Below are 24248 nucleotides of genomic sequence, written 5' to 3'. Positions count from 1 at the left end.
TATTGAGGACTTGTCATGTCTCAGGCAAGAAAAACCTCTTGTGCCTTTGAGGAGCCCACACTTTAGCAGGGGGAGATTGGCAAGCCACAGGCGTAATTCAGGGGTGACAGGATAAAGGTAGGCACAGGGCACTCTTGGACCATGGGAAAAGGGCATCAGAATTGTGAAGGGGGATGAACTTTGAGTGCAGGAAGGCTGATTCAGTGAGAGGTGTGGAGTCTGAAAGCTGTAGTGTTGATGAGTATGAGAGAGCCAGGTGAAATAAGGTTGTTTTAAGATAGAATCGCATGGAGGACGGCATACAGGAATGGAAGACCATAGTTGCTTTGGGGATGTCAGGTGGTTTGCTGTGTTTGGGTACAGGTTCCTGTAGGAAGGAGCAGGCAAAACAGGCCAGATTGTGATAGGTGTCAGGTGATAATCTCATGGACTTTGAAATTCTACCTAATTTTACCATTAGATTTGCATTTTTTTAAATGTATTGATCGAGTGCCTAGGACTCAGGTAAAAAATTGACAGAAATGTATGGGATAGCTTGGACTAGGGTACCTGTTATGCAAGGAACAAAATTATCCAAGAGTCACCCTGGAAAACTGATGAGTTATCTAGACAACAGGCTAGGTGAGAAGTAGGGCACCCCTTCTCCTCACCCCTCAGCTGTAAGAGTGACACTCAAACTCAGCTCCATGTGGGACTGACTGGGAGTCGGGGGTGCTGTAACTCCATGGGCTTTAAACAGCCCCAGCTGCCCCCAAATCCCCAAGCTTAGTGCATCATCAGTTTATTCTGCGTCAGCTCTGTAACAGTTGACACCCCAAATCCAGACTGCCAAACAGCCTCAGTATTCCCCGTCTGACAAAGCCATTTTATCATGCCTGCCCTATAGGAAGAGAGACCCATAGGGAGCTGAAATTTCCTCCTCTGGAATAGAACCCATGCCATGTCCTAATATACATCTTGGTCCTAGTTCGCCTCTTGAAGAGTTACTGGAGAGACCGGAGTACAAATCTGTCTTACCAACCCTGGCCTTGTACCTTTCCCCAGTAGAGCTTATTCTTTAACTCATACCTGGCATTACATTAAGGTGTTGTTGGTAGAACTGTGGAGACTGATTAAGATGTTGCTGTGTTTTTCTATCTGAAAGGTAAAGGTGGTTTGAACCAGGGCGTTGATGGACGGTGGGGGATGGAGAGAAGTGTATAGATGAGGGATATAGTTAGAAGTTTGAATCAATAGAATTTGGTGACACACTAGATATGGGGGCTAAGGAAGATTGAGTAAGGTCCATGTGGAACAACTGAGAGATCTGTATTAAATGGATCTAGAGTTATGCTGTCCAATATGGTAGCCATAGAGCATGTGCAATGTGGCTAGTCCGAATGTGCTGTGTGTAGATGCGCAGTAAATTTCAAAGACTTAGTATGAAATAAAGAATAAAAAGTATCTTATTAGTAATTTTTATGTGGATTATATGTTAAAATAATGAGATTTTTGATCTATTAGATTAAATAAAATATATTCAAAGTAGTCCCACTAGTTTTGCCTTTTTTTTTTTTTTCTGAAACATTTATATTAACATATTTCCATACATATTTCCATACAAATACAAATATAAGATTTTTAGAAATTTCATGTAATGTCTGAAACATTTATATTAACATATTTCCATGCAAATAACCCAATGAAAGTTTAGTATTAGTTGTTTTGTTTGTTTTTTTATACTGCAGGTTCTTATTAGGCATCAATTTTATACACATCAGTGTATACATGTCAATCCCAATCGCCCAATTCAGCACACCGCCATCCCCACCCCACCGCAGTTTTCCCCCCTTGGTGTCCATATGTCCATTCTCTACATCTGTGTCTCAACTTCTGCCCTGCAAACTGGCTCATCTGTACCATTTTTCTAGGTTCCACATACATGCATTAATATACGATATTTGTTTTTAATGTGTCACATTTGTGATTCACATAGGAGTCCTCTTGGACAGCACTGCTCTAGAGCTATAAAGAGGCAGCTGATTCAGAGGTAAAGATTGAGTCGTTGATGCTTCGGGCTTGTATGAGATCACCCAGGACAGAGAGAGTAGAAGTAGAGTGACAGTAACAGAAGCCTGGGGAGAGAATCTTAGCAGGTGCTGACATTAAGCAGCAGCTGGAGGGAGAGGGGTGTACTGGGCCGACAGGGAAAGAACAGCCAGAGGGGTCAGAAGCACGCCAGAGGAGAGGGTGTGACTAAGCCAAAGGAGGAGGGGTTGGCAGAGTAATTTGAGTAAAGAGGTGAGGAACGGGAAATGTGAGGATATTGTGGTCAGAGGGTGGGACGCTGAGTTTTCATGATTAAGAGGTGGAATAGTTTGGAGTAATAAGAAGGTCTGTAGAAAGTAATAAGAAAGTAATTCTGAAAGAAAGTCATAAGAAACTGTGTCTGGAGTAGGGGGAGCAGGGATGGAAGTGAAGGTCTTTGGAGTTGAGAAGGGCAAGTCATCCCTGTGGTTATCGACGCTGTTCAGAACAGAGATGGAACTTGGGATGGGAAGCAAGGCTTTGAGTCTGGTGACAAGGGGAGCAAAAAAGAAAAGAAAGAGTGTCATCACTTGTCCTGCTCCCAGGGTGTGTCGGAAGTGAGAAAATGAGACTGCTCTGGAGTGAGGCCTTTAAGTGGTGATGTTCATGTGGGAGTGGTGTCAGGGCAAGTTGGTGGAGGGCCCACTGCGTGAGGAGGCCGAGGGTGAGTGTCTTCAGAACGCATGGGCCTTGTTCTCTGCGTGGAGAAGCGAGGGCGGTGGCAGGCCCACGGAGGGAGGGTGGCGGGGGCCCAGGGCGTGGAGAAGCGAGGGCAGCGGCAGGCTCACGGAGGGAGGGTGGCGGGGGCCCACGGCGGGAGCCGATGCAGAAGCCCTGCCACCGGGTTTGTTTAGCTCTTCAGAAGAGGCAGCCAGTGGGCACCTTACTTGGCGACTTGCTGTGTAAGTAAACTCTCCCCAGTCAGCTATTTTAACCGTTAACTCTTCTTCTCAGGAAAGTGAAAAAATGAACAAATAAGTTGACTTCTGGCTTTGAACTACATAAATACATTTATTTCACTGAACTTTAATTTGGGAGTACCTTTTTGGCTCTTTCTTTTGAAGGAGGAATCCCGCAGATATCCTAATTCTTAGCAAAACGAAGGATACTTAACCTCCTGAGTATTCTCTGATATAGTTTGTCCAGTTTATTCTTTTTCCTTAAGAAATTTTTTATAACGTAGGTATCTTAGTTTAAAGTAAGGCCTTATGGAAGAGCTTTTTAAAATTCCACAAGTATTACATGCTTTTGAAAAACAACTACGCTTACAGAAGAACTGTGAAGTGAAAGCACCAGCCCTCAACATTGCCCTCTGCCTTTTCCTGCATAAATCCACTCCGCAAGCCCCAGTTCTCCTTCTGAGCATATGCAGATCTAGCTGTTTTTAAATTTTTAAGATTTTTGGCCACGCCGCATGGCTTGTGGGGTCTTGGTTCCCCCCACCAGGGGTCAGACCTGGGCCTCCTGCAGTGGAAGCACGGAGTCCTAACCACCGGACTGCCAGGGGAATTCCCTCTAGCTCTTTTTTTTAAAAAAGGAATTCTGTTTTGCTTGGCTTTACTTTTCTTTTTTTATTATTAAAAAAACTTCAAATAAACAGAATGATGCAGTGAACACCTGTGCCCACCACCCGGATTCAACACTTAACATTTTATCGTATTATGTATGTATTTTTGCTGATCATTTTAAAGTAAGTTATTGACATCATTGCCACTTTACCTTTGAGTATTTCAGCACCTCTCCACAAAAAAAAAGGGCATCTTTCACATAACCATAAACCATTATTGCACTAAAAAATTTAGTAATGTTTCCTGATGTGCTCTAATACCCAGTCCATATTTCAGTATCCCCTCTTGTCCCAAAGTATGGTCCCAGCTGCACTTTTCATGGCTCATGTGAACTCTGGTCCCTCCACCAGAGTGATGGTGCGCCTGTTACAGAGGTGTCTCTGCTCAGGCACATTCCCCACGTGCTCCTTCTCACACTTTCTGGGGCTGCCTTTTGGGTGGGGTGGGGGGGGGGGATGGACACTCAGCTCTGGTCACTTGGGAATTAGATATACTAAGTAGGCCTATAAGTGATGGAGTTCAGCACATGGAAGGCAGGCTGTCAGGCAGACCAGCTTTGATTAATCTTCCTGCTTAACATGCTTTGTTTTCTTGTCACTCCCCCACCTCCCGCTTGTTTCCACGTGACTACCTCTAGATCTGTCTCCTTTTTATCAGCTGCATAGTATTCTGCAGGATGAGTATACTGCTCGTGTAGTCCGTAAAGATTGTTGATCACAGTTTGGAGAAAGCAACTTGGGCTGAGCGTGTGAGGCTGGAGTGTACATATGTGTGTAGTCACGTGTGTTCTCAGTGTGTTAAATCTCACCTGTCACTGATTTAGGTTTCCTTTGGCATTCTCGATTAAAGGCGAGGCTAGAGAAAGTGGATACCTCCAGCCATTGATAGCTAGTGAGAACTAACAGTTTATAATTGCTATGCAAATGAGACAGACCTCCGTGTGTGAAATGTCTTCTTCTCCATTTGGGATTTTAGGTTCAGTCGAATCTCTCAGTCCTAGAGCACAGACCACAATTTCTCCAGCAGATCTTCATGGAATGTGGTATCCTACAGTTCGACGAACTCTCGTCTGTCTCTCCAAATTGTACAGATGTATAGATGTACGTGTGTAAATTCTTGTATCTTTACTGTAAATTGCTTGCTCTTTCACTTAAAATTTTTTTTAATTTAAATTTTAAGATCTTGATATAATATATTTTGTTTGGTATTAGATGAGAATAATAAGACTTTTAGATACAGAGATAACTTTAAGATCAATCTAATTTAGAGATTCTTAACCCGAGCATTCCGTAGACCCTCAGAATCCTCTGATGCAGGGGTCCCCAACCCCCGGGCCATGGAGCGGGACTGGTACCGGTCCGTGGCCTGTTCGAAGCCGGGCTGCACAGCAGGAGGTGAGCGGGCCAGCGAGTGAAGCTTCACCTGCCGCTCCCCACCGCTCACGTTACTGCCTGAACCACCAACCCCCCCGATCCCGTCCGTGGAAAAATCGTCTTCCACGAAACCGGTCCCTGGTGCCAAAAAGGTTGGGGACCGCCGCTCTAATGGGCTTTGGGTAGTCAGTGAACACCTTGAAGTTGTGTGTAAAATTTTGTCTGTATGTTTGTATTTGTGTCTTTCTGAGGAAAAGACCTGTAGCTTTTATTGTTTCTTATTGGCGTCTATGGCTACAAATACATTTAAAACTACTGATTAATTCATCTGTCTTAGTTTATAGAGGAAGAAAAAGAGATGCAGAAAGGTTATGTCCAATGTCACATAGGTATAATATACATCTAGTACTAAATGCAACTACTTTAATTTAGTTTTGCACTCAATTTAAATCAGCTTCCTTAACAAGTAGTTGTCGGATTACATGTTTCTAACCATGGACTAATTTTAATTATTTGCTGAAACTAGCAGTACCCTTTTAGTTTTTTTAGCCCCAACTATACTGTGCATTTATTTTAGGTAACATTTATTTTAAGCATTCCAGTTTAATGATACGAGTATCAATCCCTGAATGATCAGATTTGTCTACATTTATTTATTGTCAGTGTTAAAACCAAAATAGTTTATAAAAATCAGTGATTTTAACTCACTTTTGTTTGTTTGTTTGTTTGTTTGTTTTGGCCATGCCGCACGGCTTGTGGGATCCTAGTTCCCCGACCAGGGATAGAACCCGGGCCACGGCAGTGAGAACGTGGAGTCCTAACCACTGGACTGCCAGGAAATTCCCTAATTCACTTTTTAAAAATTAATTTGATTGTTACAACTGAAACAGCATATAAAGAGAGAAGTGGTTAAATATAATGGTCATGTAATTAATTGTCCAGATGCCACTGTTTCTTAAGAATATGGTTCAGAAGGGTACATGTATATCTCCTCCCACTCTAAGATGCCCTGTACCTCAGAGTCCTCAGGCCTGAGCAAAGTTGCACAGTTGACTCATTGGTTCATTAGAGTGCTCACGACTTGGTGTCTATTTTAAACTGCATCGTTACTGGAGTTTGTGCTTGGAGATTTTGAAATTCAACCAGAAAGTGCCTTTTGCTCAGTTCTGGGACTTTTAGGGGTGAGGCCAGATCACCTCTGCGGAGTTAGATGTCTCAGCCTTCTGCCCAGCTGCTGAGATCTCTTCCAGAGGGGGGTTTGGACATTGGCAGTTTCTCTTCCCCAGGTCCCCCCAGGAGGTGTATTGAATGATGGTGTTAGGTTGGGATTCAGAAACTTCCTACAGTGGAGCCAGGATCCCAGGGGAAATAATGCGGAGCCACATTCCACATGGAACCCATTGTCATCACAGACCCTGGTGAAGTCTCTTAGGTGCTTAACAGGAATTTTAGCCAAACAGTAGGTAGGCCCAAGGACGTTACTCTGCCTGTTTTTACTTTCTGCCCTAGGCCTGCCCATTACATTTTCACCTAGCTTACATCCAAATCTTCTCCTTCTCTATCTTACCAGTCAAAGGTGAGGAGAGACAAATCCAGTGAAAACCCCATTAAGGCTGAGCAGGAGGAAGAGAGGGCCTCAATCTAAGCTGCGCATATTCGGTCTTCCTAGCAAGAGGCAGCCCTCATCTCTTCTTACTATACAGTAGCCTCATGAGAAACAGAAGATAGGGAAGCAGTACAAAAAGAGAATAAAGCATCAGGTATGAGACCAGAGCTCAGAACGGGGCCTAATAATAAAAATTTTGCTCCTACCCATCCATCAGTTCCAAGGGAACTGACAGGAGTCCCTGCTCAGACCAACATCCCACACCTCTAGGAAGATACAGAAATGGCAGAATTAAATTAATCATGCTTCACATTCTATTTTGTAACCTGATTTTGTTTTTACTTAATTATGTTTTATAAGAATTTCACCACCTCCTATTTAGCATTCTTTGATTTCATGCACAGTGTTCTATAATTTAGATTTACTAGTATTTTATTTGTCAGCCCCCTATCATTGAACATTTAAGCTATTTCCAGGTTTTTTTTGCTGTTTTAAATAATATTGTGATGAAGAGCCACGTGCATGAATCTTAGAATACAGTACTGATTTTACTTGGGGTACATTTTTAGAAGTGGATTTACTGAGGCTTCTTTTTTTTTTTTTTTGGCTGTGCTGCGCAGCATGTGGGATCTTAGTTCCCTGACCAGGGATCGAACCCATGCCCCCTACAGTGGAAGCTCAGAGTCCTAACCACCGGACTGCCAGGGAATTCCTACCGAGGCCTTGTTATAAAGTTGGTTTTACGTATTTAAAAAACAGCCTGTAACATGAGATCATGCTGGAGTGAGGGCTCCATGAGGTCAGAATCACATCTGCCTTGTGAACCTACCACTGTACTTCCAGCATCTAGCACAGAGCTGCATGATATAGGTGCTCAGGAAATATTGTTGAAGGGTCACATGAGTGTTTTGGGAGATGCAAATTAGGAAACTATGTGCTGGTCTAGAAAGGTTGCATGGGAATAGGAAACTCCAGGAGGAGTATTGGTAGTAATAAATTAATCCATCAGATGAGGGCAAGCAAGCTGTACTCACAGCCTACGATTTTCCTTTTTTCTGTTTTTGAAGTGCTGCAAGGTGATGTTTCTCTTTTATTCCACCAGAGGGCAGTATTCCAAGGATTATCACAGGAAGCCTTGTCGGCCTGCATTCAGTCGTTACTTGGAGCATCAGAGTCTATCAGCAAAAAGAAGGTTTGATGGAGTATTAGATGAAATCTTATCACCTATAGTAATATTATGGGATGCAGCATTAATTTACAGGCACAGAAATTTAAAGCCATTTTGGCAGTAGGATTTGTTTAATATGATTTAATGTTGAGGCCCTTTGACAGAAGCTAGTACTTCATTTTAGTGCTCAATAAGGACTGCTCTATATGAGAGTGCCAGCTTTGCTAAAGTACCAGAAGTGATACTCAGGTTATAAATTCTATAGGATGAAGGTTTCTTGTTCTAGCCTTAGCAACTGGGAGGTACTGGACTGCTGTTTCCTCCGAATACCAAAACAGTGTTTTCAAGGAAATGTAGCACTTTATAATCATCCCTGCAATGACATTTTAAATAGTTGAATGGCCTCACTTGGAGGAAATCAGCCAGTCAGTTTGGAAGACAGGCAGTTGTGGCCCGTGGGTTATGCGACTAGAAGTAGTTGCCATGATTTTGTAACTTAGAGTTTTTAATCAGGAAGAAGGGATCTGGGGCTGAAGGCTGTCGACATGTGCTTCTCCCACGGCCCCTGAGACTTTTCTCAGAAAGTGTGGTTCAGCGTGCTGCTCTGCCTCGCTCTCCACTTAGAATACCTGTTGCCACCTGCAGGGAGGAAGCTGTCCGGGGTGGGTCCAGCCAGAATTTCACAGCTGCTGGGAGTTTTCAAACCTGTGAACCTTTCTGGACTTCCAGGTGTATAAACTTGGTTTCTAACTTCAAGACTTTAGATAAATTAAAACCAAAAAACAGAAGTCTTCTCACAAAATAATCTGGGACCCTAGAAAAGCTCTGTCTTTGTTTGTGACCACCATGTGCTCCCATTCATGAAATCGAGAGTTGAAATAAAATTTTGACAGGGGGACTGGAAGAGAATGGAAAGTTAAGTTATAGCCAGGCAGGTTGAACTTTAAAAAGTATTTCCAAGTCTGAGCTCTCACATTTTTTTATGGTATGGTAGGTGGAATTAGGAAACACTTGTCTAATGTTAGGGAAATGGTTAAGTAAATTGTGGTATATTCCATATAGTGGAATATTACACAGACATTAAATTTAAAGAAATGAAATAATAAAATTTAACTTAAATATGTTAAGGCAAAAAAAAAGCACAGGATACAAATCAGATATACACTATGACTTTATATAATGAACATATGTGTTAAAAAAAAGTAACGGTGAAAGCTTTTGGGTGACTTCGAGATGATTTTTTCTTTCTTTTCCTTACACTTTCTTTACTTTCCACATATTTTACAGTGAGTATGTATTTCTTAGATTATCAGAGGAAAAAAATGACCTCATTGAAAAAGAAAAGTTCATATGCTTATGTCCTCTTGTACCACCGTCCTCTTTTTAAAGGGGGGAGTGAAAAGCCTTTTGATTATTCAGTCTTTTACCCTCATTGCCTGTAAGGCTATTCTCTTTTATTAACTCGGTTTCCTTCATATTATAAGGTGCTTAAGTATGTATGAGGAAGCCCTCAATTTGGTAAGAATTAGCTAATTTATTTTCATGATTGAGTTTATATGCTTTTTGCCTTTCAACTTTTAAAAAAGTGATCAATGAAAATGGCTTAATGTCTTAGAGAATTTCTTAAGGCAAGAGATTTTTCTTACATACTTAAATTGAGTACCTAGTATATCAGTAAACTAACACAAAGCTGGATCACAACAGCTTCAGTAAATTCAATCTGTATTTATACCATTTTCTCCATCGGAGCTGTTAGTTCTTTTGAAAATAGAGCAAGCATTCAAAATGTGTAGCATTTCCTACTTACCTAATGTTCTGTGTTCCAGAGTACAAAGTGAGTTTCCATCAAATAAATCATACTTATATGTTGATTATGTGTTTATTTAGGAGGGAGGGAGGCAGAGAGAGAGAACAGAGAGGAGTCACTTTAATAACCTCTTTAAAGTTTATACCGGCACACCTCATCCTATTGTGCTTCGCTTTATTGCACTTCGCAGATACTGCGGGGTTTTGGTTTTGTTCTTTACAAATTGAAGGTTTGTGGCAACCCTGCATTGCACAAATCTATTGGCACCATTTTTCCAACAGCATCTGCTTATTTAGTGTGTCTGTATCACACTTAGTTAATTCTCTCAATATTTCAGACTTTCGTTATTATATTATGGTGATCTGTGATCTTTGATGTTACTATTGCAAAAAGATTACGACTTGTTGAAGGCTCAGACGGTGGTTATTTAAAAATACTTTATTGCTAAAGATGGCTAGCATTTTTAGCAATAAAGTATTTTAAAATTAAGGTATGTACATTGTTCTTTAGACATAATGCTATTGCACACATAATAGACTACAGTATGGTGTAAATGTAACTTTTTTTTAAAAAATAAATTTATTTATTTATTTTTGGCTGCATTGGGTCCTCGTTGCTGCACGTGGGCTTTCCCTAGTTGCGGCGAGCAGGGGCTACTGTTAGTTGTGGTGCGCGGGCTTCTCATTGCAGTGGCTTCTCTTGTTGCAGAGCACGGGCTCTAGGCGTGCGGGCTTCGGTAGTTGTGTCGCGCGGGCTCTAGAGCGCAGGCTCAGTAGTTGTGGCCCACAGGCTTAGTTGCTCCGCAGCATGTGGGATCTTCCCGGACCAGGGCTCGAACCTGTGTCCCCTGCATTGGCAGGCAGATTCTTAACCACTGCGCCACCAGGGAAGCCCTAAATGTAACTTTTATATGCACTGGGAAACCAAAAAAATTCATGTGACTAGCTTTGTTTTGATAATTACTTTATTGCGGTGGTCTGGAAGCAACCCCGTAATGTCTCTGAGGTATACCTGTATTGTTTACTGAAGGACAACTTTATTCTTTTCCTAATGCAGTATAATTTCATTAAAAATATTTTCAAAGTAAGATTCCGTCTTGAGTGGCAGCAAGAAGGAGCAAACATAGCCTAGCTCTTCTTAATATACAGACTCTTTTCTGAAATGAGGGCTATGATTATTCACTATTTTGGGACTGGGTCAGAGCTTGAGAACTAAGCTTGAATCACAAGACTCTTGTGGATGAGTCCTGAGAGGGTAAAAGGAAATGCAGGGACTCTCAGGGGTGTAGGTGGTCAGTGCTCTGTTGCTGGCAGGATAATCCAAAATGGTAACCCCAAATCATTTTACATTTGGAGGCTCCTTTTGTACTTTTATATAAATATGAGTATTTCTGATACTCTGTATATTGAAACCACTTTGACCAAATAGTGAAACCAGGTTCCTGAGAGAAACTAGGAAGCCCTGAGAGATCAGAGTCGTGCTCTTACTTGCAACTTTTAATTCCTGCTCTGTGCTGATATTGGACCACATGGTTTCTTCTATTTCTGCACCAGGTTAGAATAGATTTGACTTCTCTTTCTAAATGTGTTGCTTTACAACCTTTTGTCTGATTTACTTTCTTGGGTTTACTAAATAGAACAGGTGATAGAGTTAGTAAGAGTTTGAAGCACGATTTTTCCAGATAATTCTAACATGGAAATATGGGAAGAGTTCATTGCACAACAAAGGAGTATTGGTACCATATAGTTAGGCTGAGGGCCATAGACCTAGATAGATAAATGTTGATTAATAACATGTGTTTTATGTGCTCCTATTTTTATTTAATCTGTGATAATATCCATTTTTCTGTCTTTCAATTTAGACTCAGATTGATGGACAACTTTTCTTAATAAAGCACCTTTTGATTCTTCGTGAACAAATTGCTCCATTTCACACTGAATTCACCATTAAGGAAATTTCCCTGGACCTCAAGAAAACTAGAGGTACTTCATTGTCCTGGCTGGCCCAGTTGGGTGTGTTTGACCTGTCCAAATGTGTCAGCACAGGTTACAGGTTTATTTTATGTTCATCTGCAATTTGTTTGCATGCTGTGCTTGCTAAGCATGTTACTTGTCCATACTAAGCTGAGCTGTCAACATCCTAATTACATCTAACTTGCTGTATTTTCTTTATGAAGAGAACTATATCTGAGCATTTCAACTTGCAAAAGAGTATTACCTCTCTTAGACTCTGCCACATATTACCATAACCAGTTAAAAAATGAAAAATCACTATAATAACTACTTAAGAGTGTCAGCTCATTGGAGTGATTTTAAACATTGAGTTGGGTTTGTTATTTCATAGAAACTGAGACAGAAAGCTGGGTAAAATAGGAAGAGTACTTACCTAAGAGTCTGAGTCAGGTTCTGTTCCTGGCCCATCATTTCCTGGCTCTTGTGATCTTAAATGTGTGTTTTAACTTCCCTACCCTGTGTAAAACGAGCAGAATCCACTTGTCATGATGCTTTCACCAGAGTATCCAGATCGTCAAGAGTGAAAATAAATGAAAATACATATTAAAGTGCTTTTGTAAGCTTAAGGTGCTTAAATAAACTCAAGTTGTATTATGATTAAATCAGCTGGTTGTTAAGTAATCATGTAGGTGGGGTCTTTGAGTTGGTAATAGACATGGAATCATCTGGGGAAAGGTGCTTCATCCGTCCTGATGGTTTGTTTCTGACTGAATTAACAAGTGATGATTTCTAAAAGATCAAAGTAGTTATTTTCTAAGATGTTGATCTTAAACAGTTAAGGATATACCATAAATATCCATCTCTTCTAATTCTAAGATGTTGATCTTAAACAGTTAAGGATATACCATAAATATCCATCTCTTTTAATTACTTAGAAATTTATCTAAACTTTGTCTTTTCTTAACCATTTCCAAGAGAATTAAGCTCTAACACCTTAAGCCATCCGTTTATGGAATGAATGAATTTCTCGCTTATGTATTGGGGGATTGAGAAAATTCATAGCCATTCAAATTACTTTCTGTATTCTGTGGTTTAGAGGAACTCCACATAATAGGATTTCCAAGAGGAGCGGGTTTGTTACTTTCCTAATGACTGTGCTTATAAAATAGCGGACTTGATTTAACTCACCTGAGAGCCAAGTCGTCTCATCATGAGTCATATTAAAACAGCTTGTTTTTTTTCTTTTCCTAATGCACTCTCCTTTTCACCACAGAGAATACCTTTTGGTTCTGGTGGTATTTATTTATTTATTTAAAAATTTGTTTATTTTATTTATTTATTTTTGGCTGCATTGGGTCTTCGTTGCTGCGCACGGGCTTCCTCCAGTTGTGGCGAGCGGGGGCTGCTCCTCGCTGCGGTGCGCAGGCCTCTCATTGCAGTGGCCTCTCTTGTTGCGGAGCATGGGCTCTAGGCACGCGGGCTTCAGCAATTGTGGCTGGCAGGCTCTTGAGCGCAGGCTCAGTAGTTGTGGCACATGGGCTTAGTTGCTCCGCGGCATGTGGGATCTTCCCGGACCAGGGCTCGAACCCGTGTCCCCTGCGTTGGCAGGCGGATTCCCAACCACTGCGCCACCAGGGAAGCCCTCTGGTGGTATTTAGATAGTAAGCCTGTATGTTATTCATATACTTTGTAATTTCTTTTTTAAACAGCAGCCAGATTTCCTGGCTTTTGCCTTTATAGAATGCATAATTTTTTTAGTTTATTCTCATCAGAGGCTTCCATCACCCAACCATTCTGGTTGATTTCCTGCTCTCCTTTCAGTGTGAGGTGTGGAAATAGTGCCTTAACCTTGAGGAATGCCAGACGCTGATAGTCCTTACTTTATTTAAGTAATGGGACGAAGCAGGGCTGATCTATTTTCTTTCGTATTTTTTCTAATTCATAATTTGTTGCTGCTTCGTTCTACTACAGATCCACTGAGGTGTGAGAAAATGAAATACTCTAAAATTTTGGCAAATTTTGGTATAAAGTATGTTTTCCCTAAAACCTTAGAAAGGTTATGTAATCCTGCCATATGATCACCTACAATTGTTCAGGTTTCTTATAGAAAAGACAGCAGAAACAAAGAGTCATTTACTAAAGCTTTACTCTGAATCTGATAGAGAGGTGTGTTTTTTGTTTTTTGTTTTCCTAGTAAGATCAGGGTCAAGGCAGGGAGTACAGTCTGGTGTGTACTTGTAAAACCAGGGTTGGAAGCATTTCATGCTTTGCTTTCCCCAGCCTGCCAAGGCAAAGCAAAGAAATGGTCTTTTCTGACTATCACTTAATAATACTTGCTATCTTTACTTTTAAGCCTCTAACCTCTCATGACTAACATTATACCTTATTGCATTTGAACATCAATGAGACCTGTTAGTACTTTGCATAGATTCTAATTAGTCTGGAGGTTAAGGGGTAAATATGTCCTTTTGGTGTTTTTTTTTCTGGCTGACACATTAGTTTATTCTCTCTGCTTCAAATGAATAAATTTCTGTGCCAGCCAGATCTTAAACAAAAGAAGCTGGGTAAGTATATGAATCTTTCTTAAAAAACCTATTTAGCATCACAAAAGTACAGCAGTGAAATTTTAAGGTATTGATTACCATTTATCCTTTTTCTTTTTTTCTGTAAATGAATAATTGTGATTAATAGTCATTTTGCAATTCTGAGTTCTAGAAGATGATTATGTGTGAGTGCTGTAGCCATTGTTGGCACTAACTTTATCCACTCATGGAGGTGACTTGGTGGAAATGAAACCCCTCTTGCTCTGTGGTAGTAGAGAACTAGTGTATGTTTACACACTGAAATAGTAACTTGGCTTCTTGTTGAAACTGTACATGTTCACTGGATGAGTAATTTTGTTTCACAGATGCAGCATTTAAAATCCTGAATCCTATGACTGTTCCAAGATTTTTTAGGCTGAATAGCAACAATGCCTTGATAGAGTTCTTGTTGGAGGTGAGAAGGAGTCTGTTTCCTTGGTGGTGGGAGATAAACGATATTCTTTACATGTCTGGTAATTTCTAGGCACATAAAAACAGGAGGAAATTGTCATCTTCTCTTTAAGGGTACTCCTGAGATAAGAGAACATTATCTTGACTCTAAAAAAGACGTAGACCGTCATCTGAAATCGGCCTGTGAGCAGTTTATTCAGCAACAGACCAAGCTCTTTGTAGAGCAGCTGGAGGAGTTCCTGACAAAGGTATAGACCTTGGTGCATATTTGGTAATTGTGAATTCTTCCCTAGATTGCATTTTGTTTTTGTTCTTTTTTGTTTTTGTTTTTTTTTAATAGAAATCCATTTTTAATTTATTTATTTTATTTATTTTTTAATTTTTGGCTGCATTGGGTCTTCAGTGCTGCGCGTGGGCTTTCTCTAGTTGTGGCGAGCGGGGGCTACTCTTTGTTGAGGTGCGTGGGCTTCTCATTGCTGGGTTTTCTTCTTGTGGAGCACAGACTCTAGGCGCGCAGGCTTCAGTAGCTGCGGCACGCGGGCTTCAGTAGTTGTGGCTCGCGGGCTCTAGAGCGCAAACTCAGTATTTGTGGCGCACAGGCTTAGTTGCTCCGCGGCATGTGGGATCTTCCCGGACCAGGGATCGAACCCGTGTCCCCTGCATTGGCAGGCGGATTCTTAACCACTTCGCCACCAGGGAAGCCCCTAGATTGCATTTTGAATTACTCTCTTATGAAAACCTTGGCAGAAGGAGACAGTAGGGGCTTCCCTGGTGATGCAGTGGTTAAGAATCTGCCTGCCAATGCAGGGGACATGGGTTCGATCCCTGGTCCGGGAAGATCCCACATGCCGCGGAGCAACTAAGCCTGTGCGCCACAACTACTGAACTTGCGCTCTAGAGCCCGTGAGCCACAACTACTGAGCCTGCGCTCTAGAGCCCGCGAGCCACAACTACTGAAGCCCGCACGCCTAGAGCCCGTGCTCTGCACTGAGAAGCCACCACAATGAGAAGCCCGCGCACTGCAACGAGGAGTAGCCCCCGCTCGCCGCAACTAGAGAAAGCCTGCGCACAGCAACGAAGACCCAACACAGCCAAAAATAAATAAATAAAATAAATAAATTTATTTAAAAAAAAAAAAAGAAGGAGACAGTAAACCCATGTCTTAATGATTCTGTCTAAGAAATCACCGTGTTTCCTATTATGGAAGCTTTTTGGTTTGGACTTCTAGTTATGCTTGCAGAGTTTTTCAGTTTTAAGAGAAAGTGTGCAAATATTGCAAAGTTAGTTATAGCAGACCTCTGGTTAGCTCTTTTCTCTTTATCCACGTGGTAGGGATCTGCATGTGGTCCGGGACTCTCACTTTTCCTGGATGAGGACCTGCATGGCAGTAATCACAGTCCTGTCTGTCAGGGTTTCCTGTTACTTAAATGGGTGATTTATTTTCCTCTTTGGTTTACATGCTATTTTTCCCTTTCATTTTGTGTAGGTGATTGAGAATTGAAGATTTTATATCATTGCATTGTTAATTACCAGATATATTGATTTATAATAATCTGTCTATTTCTCTGTCTCCTAGCTAGAATCCATCAACTGGCAAATGCCAGCAAAGGAAAAATCAGATCATGGCAGTTTTGACTTTCCTGTTCCAACATAATCATTTTTTAAAAAAACCTAAGTGTTGTTACTAAGGACTTACCTCATAAAGATCTTTAAGAAGTCTTGAAGTGAACTTTCATTTATTAAGCCTCTACTGTCTGTCCAGACTTGTGTTAGAGGACATTAAAAAAGAATAAAAATATGACAGCCCTCTCTCTCAAATTTACTTATCTAAGTCTTAACTGGGGAGACATTGGTAACTTGTTGCTGGGTCCTGTGATAAAGACAGAAGATATTAAGTTTTTGAAAGTAAGAAATGATACCAAAAAAGCAAATATAGAAATGTTAAACTATTATTTATCATTGAGGTATATTACTTGTTTAGTGCCTTTTAGCCCATTCATCAAGTATTTGGAATGTGTGTGTGTGTTTTTTCCCCACCACAGAAATATAAAAGGAGGGTGGTGTAAATGTTTTCTCCCAGCTTTTGATTAAAAAAAAAAATGGTGCAAGTATGGATATTTTGTAAGTTACAAACCAGTCATCATAGTTTTTACTGAAATTGTCCTCATGGAAAACTAGTTTGTAGGTTGTAGTATTTTTGGGAGAGCACCCACATCAATACTGGTGGGAAATACTGTAGTGAATATTTTGCAGTAACAGAGCAGCAGAACGACTCTTCTGACATAAGCAAGTTGGCTATAATGAAATGTGCCATTAAAGGGTTTTTTCTAGAAAAGCACAGTTTTCCTAGAAGTCAAGAGAATGAAAGTTCACTGACGGTAGTTGTCCAAGTTGACCTTAGTATAAATTTGGTAAATCTGGTATAACTCTGGGCATTTGGAAGATTCTGGACACTACAAACATTCTTTAAAAATTAGAGATTTATGTAGAAAATATGTATTCCAAGTCTGAATTATGTAATGGCCCTCCATGGACATGCTACACATCTATAGCAGGGACCCCTGTATAGCTGTTCATGCACCTCTTTTTATACTCCTCTCAGTGTGGGACTGGGGAGGGAAAGGCCCTGCCTCTGGTCATCATTGAGAAGCTGTTCTCCCTCACCCGCCTCTGTCTGCTCACTCTGTGTTGACCTTACTCGGATCATTCACAGCTGCCTCATTTTTCCCTTTACAACCCTGGTCCCTCACTGCTCCTCACTGTTCAGTGAGACTCTTTAGTAGATACTATGGCTTAGAGGACCCGGCATCCCTCTTATGTTATCTTACTCCAAATTTAGGTTTCTTCCCCTGTCCTGTTGGCATAGAGTGGGTCAGAGGTAAAGATATATATGCACGCACACACGCACAAGCACGCACACATGCATTGTAAGCACTAGAGTTCGTACAGGTATACGTTATCATCTAAGACATTGTTTCTTAGAGTCTGTGGACCAAACATTTTTCACGTTTCACTGGGTCAATGTTACTAGTATTCTGAATAGCAGAGACAGAGTAAATGATTTTAAAACCTTAAAATAATTTTCTTTAAAGGTAATTGTGCAAGTGCAGAATCTTATACCCCTTTTATTATAATTGGCATTGTAAGGCAGCCAGTTCTTGTACCTTGATAAATGATCACAAGAAAAGCAGTATCCATAGATGCAGAAAGGAAACAGTATTTCATCTTTCATTTGGATGTATGCTTGTAGGTCTCAGTATTTACTATTTGGATGTAAGCTTCATCAACAAAATGTCCTCAGCTTGTTTCTAAGTTTGGACTGATTTTTAAAATATATATAGGTTTGCCTAATAAAACAAGCTGTGAGAGTGTATAGAGAACGTTCTTAGGTTGTCAGAAGACTTGTTTTTTGAGCCTGAAGACTCCAGGTGTGATTCTGGTCCCCTTTCACCTGTTGTAAATTGGCTTTTTTGTTTATGTAGCTCCTTCCTTGGGCGCTCTTTTTTGAGATGCTTTGTTTTCATTAATTCTCATTACATGCCTGGTACCTGGAGTAAGTAAACATCTCCATTTCACAGACTAAGAAACTAAAGTTTTGCAGTGTGACCTGTATACATGAGATAAGCATTTCTACAGCATTTTAATCTGTCTGGTGTAAACATCCTTCCTGATTTTTTGGTACAGTTAATGAAATTTCTTGAGAATAATAAAATAATAAAATTTTATTTTATAAAATAATGAAATTTCTTGAGAACAAGAAACTGGTTCTAGAAGAACTATTGCCTAGTTTCTTGCTCCTTGAGAAATAACCTTTCCTCTCAGTATTTGAATGGCCCTAGGGAGTGTAATACTGTTCTCTAAGTGTTGGGGGTGGCGGTTCATATCAAAACGTTTGGGTCAGTTATTTTCTAAAACTAAAACACTGTCCGTACTTTTTTTTATGTCCTAGAATTTTATTGTACTGCATATTGCTTGAAACAAACTCTTAAGTAGGGCTTGGAATAGTCATGGGTGGAGTAGAAAGAGCATAGCATTTCGAGGCAGGAGAGCTGAGCTCTGGACCTCCTTCTGCACCTCCTGACTGGGGTGGTAGTGGTCACTTAGCTTCTCCAAGCCTCAGTTTCTAGTCTCTACAGTGGAGATAGCTATTGCATCCCTCCTCCCTACTTAAGGTTATTATGAGGACCAAAAGATGATTATATATATAAACATACTTTGTCAGTGCTTGAAGAAGTGTTATTTTATAGTAAAATGTGACAAATTTGAAGTGAAGATTTTGCTTTTGCAAAAAATCTGAATGAAAGCATTTTAAAGGAAGTATAATTTCATGTTTATAACGAAGCTAAAAGTGTTTCCCCTGGTGGAACCAGTTTATGCTGAAAACTCAGACTTGTATTCCTCTCAAGCAGTTTGCTAAAGTATTGCAAGTTTATTCTTAATGTTCCCTCTGAAGGGAACATAATTTCCTCAGCAGCACTATAAATTAATTTTTTTTCCTCGGCATAGTGTGTGTAATAGAATTTGACCTATAAATTTAATTTCTGTTCACAAGGAGTTATAACCTAATGGGAAATCAAGATGGAAAACATGTAAACATTAAGGTGTATACAGCAATGTCATTATGAGACAATGGGTCTGTCTTCATCCTGTAGGGTTTTAAAAAAGATAGGGCTAATTGGGGAAAACTTTTGAAGAAAATGCTCCTTGAGGTTTAACTTAAAGATAAGTATATTATCTAGGTAGTAAATAGAGATGAGTATACAAGTTTGTATTTGCTTTTAGTGTAAAAATAGTTATATACAATATATGTCGTTATGAAATTGGTTAAATTCTGGAACAATCAGTGGCATAACAGGCAGCCATTACTATTAAAGCATAACAGTTAGATACAGAAAAATGTCTAGGATTTAGATTTAAGTGGAGAAAAAAAGTTTTCCGGGCACTGTGTTCCTACTTTTGTAAATGTAGACACATTAGTATGTTTATATATTTACGTTGGGAAATATTTGGGATAATATACACTAAACATGAACATGTTTTTCTTTAGCATTGTCTAACCTATAATTGTATGTATGACTCACTTTTAAAAGCTGCATCTCACAATAAAAAATAAAGACATAGAGAGGAGTTGAGTGACAGTGGAAAAGGGTGATTTTATATACGTGGCAACATGAGCAAAGGCCTAGAGTGGTCCAGGAATATGAACTTGGTAGAAATAGAGAGAGGGCTGGAGAGGCCTGAGTTAACATTATACTGTGCCCATCCTCTGCCTAAATATTTGCGTGGCCTTCTTTATGAGAAATCTAAAAAGTTGGTGTTCAGGTTTTTCTAATGAGACTATCTGCTGAGGCCAAGGTTATGGTCCGGACCGTTGGCACGTAGCAGTCCATTTTTTACAGATGTTTTGTGCATTTCTGTCCTTCACCCTCCCTAGCTACAGCCTAGCCGTACCGTAATTTGCCATCTTAAGAACATTCTTGTCTGAAAGCTAAATGTATGGTTTTGCTTCTCTGTACTGATGCTGAGAAATGAAAAGAGAGGTGAACAGAGGGTCGGCATCCAATTCTTGTACCTAGAACACTGGCTAGTCAAATGTGCTTTTTGATGCTATCTGAAAATCTTTTTTTTTTTTTTTTTTAATAGCATTCTCTCTGTAACAAAGAAAAGGACCCTCTAGGTATATAAAGGAGATTTTGTCCAACCGCTGTGACATTTTTCTAATAACATACGATAGTAATTTAATGTTAACCTAACAGTCCACTGAAAGAGAGGCCTGTTTTGTGTTGACGTTTCTCTCGGTCTTCATTTTTGTCTTCCTACCCTGAAATGTTTCAGGCTGAATGCCTCAGGACATTGGTATGGTTTTCTTTTTGCAAAACAGTGTATGCCTTGAAATCACAGAAGAAGTTTTGCTAAAATATTTTATTGCTTGTAAAGGACTATGAGGTATGATGCATTTTCTTTTAGGGCTGCACATTTGATTGTCATTATGCTTTCATACGTTCAAATGGTGTATCTTTTGAGAGCAGTACTAGTTTAATTTGTCATCGGTGAAATGAAACTTTTTTCTTTTTGTCTCCGCTACTAGGTTTCAGCACTAAACACAATGGCCAGTCAGGGAGGACCCAAGTATACTCTCTCTCAGCAGCCTTGGGCTCAACCAGGTACCCACATTTTACTGTTCGGGATTTCTTTTTTTAGGACGTCAGTTAATTTGCATTTATATAGTCCTGCTCCGACAGCTTGAAGTTGGTTTCCTACTCCTGCTGTGGTTTAGGTTAATGCAAGATTCATTTTGGAGCTGACAGGTCTTAATTGAGCCAACACGACTTGCATTTCAACAAGCATCACAAGAAAGGAAGAATTAAAAATATATATATACACACACACACATACATACATAAATACATACATATACATGCACACACACCCAGTTAAAAATAAAATACGGCTTAGATGGAAATGCTTTGAGTGTGGTGGTTTCTGTACACTTGATTTTCATTGTCTTAGAGTGAAAATACTGTGTTTGATAGTATGAAATTAATGGAGAGAATGCTACTGTTTCCAAGTATTATATGAAGAAATGTGGGACATTATTACATTTTAAGCAAGTTGCATCCTCTTTAATGTTTTAGAGTGTTTGAAAAAAATTATAAGAATGTGGTGTCATTTAGGAGTTGGCAGGCTCCATCACTGATTGGCAGAAGTGCTGGAGATGTTTCCAGTATTAACTCTTTCCTAAATGTAAATTTTTTTGTGCTAGAAGGTGTTTTTTTCCCTCTTTAACATTAGACATTGAAAATCATGACTAGTTTTGTGGGTTATTTTTGGTCCATGTTGTGACATTTTAAGTTGTCATTAAACCAGAATAAATCATTTTGTTAGATTGATACTTCTGGCCATTCCCTGGCCCATATTGTGATAGAGATCCTTTGAAACTAAGAAGGGCAAGATGCCGAAAGAATCAAGTGTTTTAATTATGGGTGAGCTGTGTCCAAGTTGGTAGGAAGCTTTTTGCTCATAATGAGAGAGATCCAAAGAATGATTCTGGTTTAGCATCCATAAAAAATTGACTGTCTACAGGCACCCAAAACTGGAGTTATGTTTTTAACATGATTGGTTTCCCATAATGAAAGAGTGCATCTGTCAGGTATTTATTTCTTTTGGGAAAAAGAATTGAGGCCATTCTAAAATTTTCAGTTATTTTTATTAGTGCCTCAGGTTAATTTGAAGTTGAAGTAGAACAAAGAAGTTGTAAGAGTAGCTATGTATCTCCTAGGAAGATTTGTAAGCGTAGAGAATTATCACTGGTATTTGAATGGAAGGCAGGATTTTATTTCAAAAATTTGTCATGTGAACTTCGATGATGTCAATATAGGTTTGCACTGATTTGCTTTATTTTGCAAATAAACGTTGTGACATGCTTTAGGCCTTTTGTTTACTGTGATGGAGACAGTGAATGTTATACTGGCTTTATTATTTTAAACCTTTGTTTTGTATATGAGATTGAAATCTTCGCCATCTTACTAAAGGACCGAGAGCATCCTTCATGCAGTAGTGTATTCTGTCAAGAGACAGAAAACCAGAGTCTTTTACTGACAATACTGGAAATTCTAACCATAGTGAGCCTGGTGGTAACCACTTGTTCTGACCCCTCAGGGTCAGGAGCAGGCTTGTCAGGCTGTAACTCAGCACTGATTCTAGAAGGAATTCTGATCATCTTTGGATTAATTGGGCTATTGGCTCAAGGTTTGTCATTTACAGAGCTTATTTAGAAATAGGACCTGATTTTATTTTGAACGTTAATGTAAATGAAACTCCTGGGTGCAATAAATCTTTCTTAAAATAGGTAGAAACCACCAAATTGTCATAAGTATAGTTAGTACAGCTAAGCCTAGGGGCTTGATGCATAATTAATGTATTTTCTTTCCCCTTTGGGAAGATTCTCTTTTGCTCAAAATAGGCGCTGTCATTTTCTCAAGTGGAGTCCTAATAGATCTCCCAGTGTTAGGTGTATTGTGCTCTTAAGTATTACTAGAATTGTCATTAGTAAAGCAGGAGTAGATGAAAGGAAACCGACAGAAGGACTAGACGAAATAGGGCTTGCTGTTTTGTCATTTAAAACATTTTGTTTCTTTCTAAGTGAGGAGATCCTGGCAAATGGAGCAGTGACGCTTCAGTTTACCTAGTTGTTGTATCTTCCGTCTCATGTAGCCTCAAGGAGCTATGGAGTTGCTTTTTCTTGATCTGTAATATGAGAAGCCCACAGTTAAATGTCAAAGATTTTTAAATCTTTGGGGTGGGAGTACCAGGGACAGTCTAGAAACTTATCTTGGGCCCCTTGAACCCGGGGTTAGTGGTTCATGCAGACTTGATCACCTTCTTGGGGTCATTCCATGCTAAACTCACGAGATTGAGTTACAGTTAGGATGCCAATTTGTTAATTACTCTGGAAAATATACCTTTTTAAGAATTAGGATACTTTATTTACAAGGCTCCACATAAAACTGGGCTCTGAAGACTGACCAGTGATCCCTGAAGTGTGTTAGTGACCATAGGACCAGAGCCTATGGAATTAATTGTCTTAAAGGAGCTTTCATCTGTTTATGAAAAATAAGGAATTCTTGGATTGTTTGTTCTTTCTTCTTGAGAGCATTGGCACTTTCTCACCCTGCTCTGATACAACCCTCCTCAATTAAAAAAATTTTTTTAACATGGTATAAAATTTGAACTGTGGAAAGGTATAAAATGAGAATTCTATCCTCCACCTCTAAACTAGTTCTCTCAAAGGTAACCACTGTTAATGGCTGCTTTCCCAAAATTATGTGTATTCTAGCATATATGGACTTGAGATGTGTTATACAAATAAGATTAGACTATTGTTACCTGAAAAAACGGGTTTGCCTCTTGGTGGGTATTGAGCCAAAAGACACAACCAAGGCAGAGTGGGAGAAGGAAGGATTTATTACTTGCAGCAAGGAAGGAGAACACTGGGGGTCTTTCCCAAAGCATTGTCTCTCCGAATGGCAAAATTGGGGAAATTTAAGCTAAGGGTACATGTATGTATTCATGAAGGGGCTTGAAGAGAGGAGAATTCAGCATTGAACTGGGACAGTGGTTGACAGAATCCAAGCTTTAGTTAGTTGAAGTCACGGGGGTCAACAGCATCATTCCATCCTCCACCCGAATGGGGGCCTTAGTTCCTGCAGAACTCAAAGCCGTGTATCAGATTGTTCTCTGTATCCCTTGGGGAGGAACTAGGGCTGTTTAATTACCGACCTATTGTTTCTTATTGCTTTTCCTGTGTTCCTGCATTCCCTCACTTCCCTTAAGGTCATCAATTACTGACACCTGTTCAAGGGCAAGCATTGTGGCCAGGCTGAGATCACAAAATGGTTTAGGCCAAAATGGCTTCTCTTAACGTTAAGAAAGCCAGTCCTGGTTCTCCTTCTTCGGGGGCCTCTTACCCTATCTGCTTACAAAATATCCCTTACTTTTATTTTTTTTTAACCACATATTCTATATCTTGGAGCCCTTTCTATACCAGCATATCCAGCTCTACCCATTCTATTTAATGGACGTGTAGAATATATCACTAAAGCATAATTTCCTTAATAATTCTATTAATAGATATTTGAATTATTTTTAGTTTGTTTTTCCTTACACTCTTTAATAAACACACATATCTTGGTATTTTGTAAATATGTCCATAAG

General features: G+C 39.8%; 1 protein-coding gene across 1 annotated transcript in view; it reads left to right on the top strand.

Annotated features, from left to right (window-relative positions):
• Window positions 1–24248, top strand: part of COG3 (component of oligomeric golgi complex 3) — a 60794-nt gene that overhangs the window by 27853 nt on the left and 8693 nt on the right. The window contains exons 15-20 of the mRNA XM_068526701.1: window positions 4611–4735; window positions 7717–7806; window positions 11451–11571; window positions 14450–14538; window positions 14648–14782; window positions 20623–20698. Coding sequence (XP_068382802.1) covers window positions 4611–4735; window positions 7717–7806; window positions 11451–11571; window positions 14450–14538; window positions 14648–14782; window positions 20623–20698 — 636 coding nt within the window. The remainder of the gene's footprint in view (window positions 1–4610; window positions 4736–7716; window positions 7807–11450; window positions 11572–14449; window positions 14539–14647; window positions 14783–20622; window positions 20699–24248) is intronic.

This window comes from Eschrichtius robustus, chromosome 18 (genome assembly GCF_028021215.1).
Source record: "Eschrichtius robustus isolate mEscRob2 chromosome 18, mEscRob2.pri, whole genome shotgun sequence".
NCBI lineage: Eukaryota > Metazoa > Chordata > Mammalia > Artiodactyla > Eschrichtiidae > Eschrichtius > Eschrichtius robustus.
This window is presented reverse-complemented; position numbering and strand designations above follow the sequence as displayed.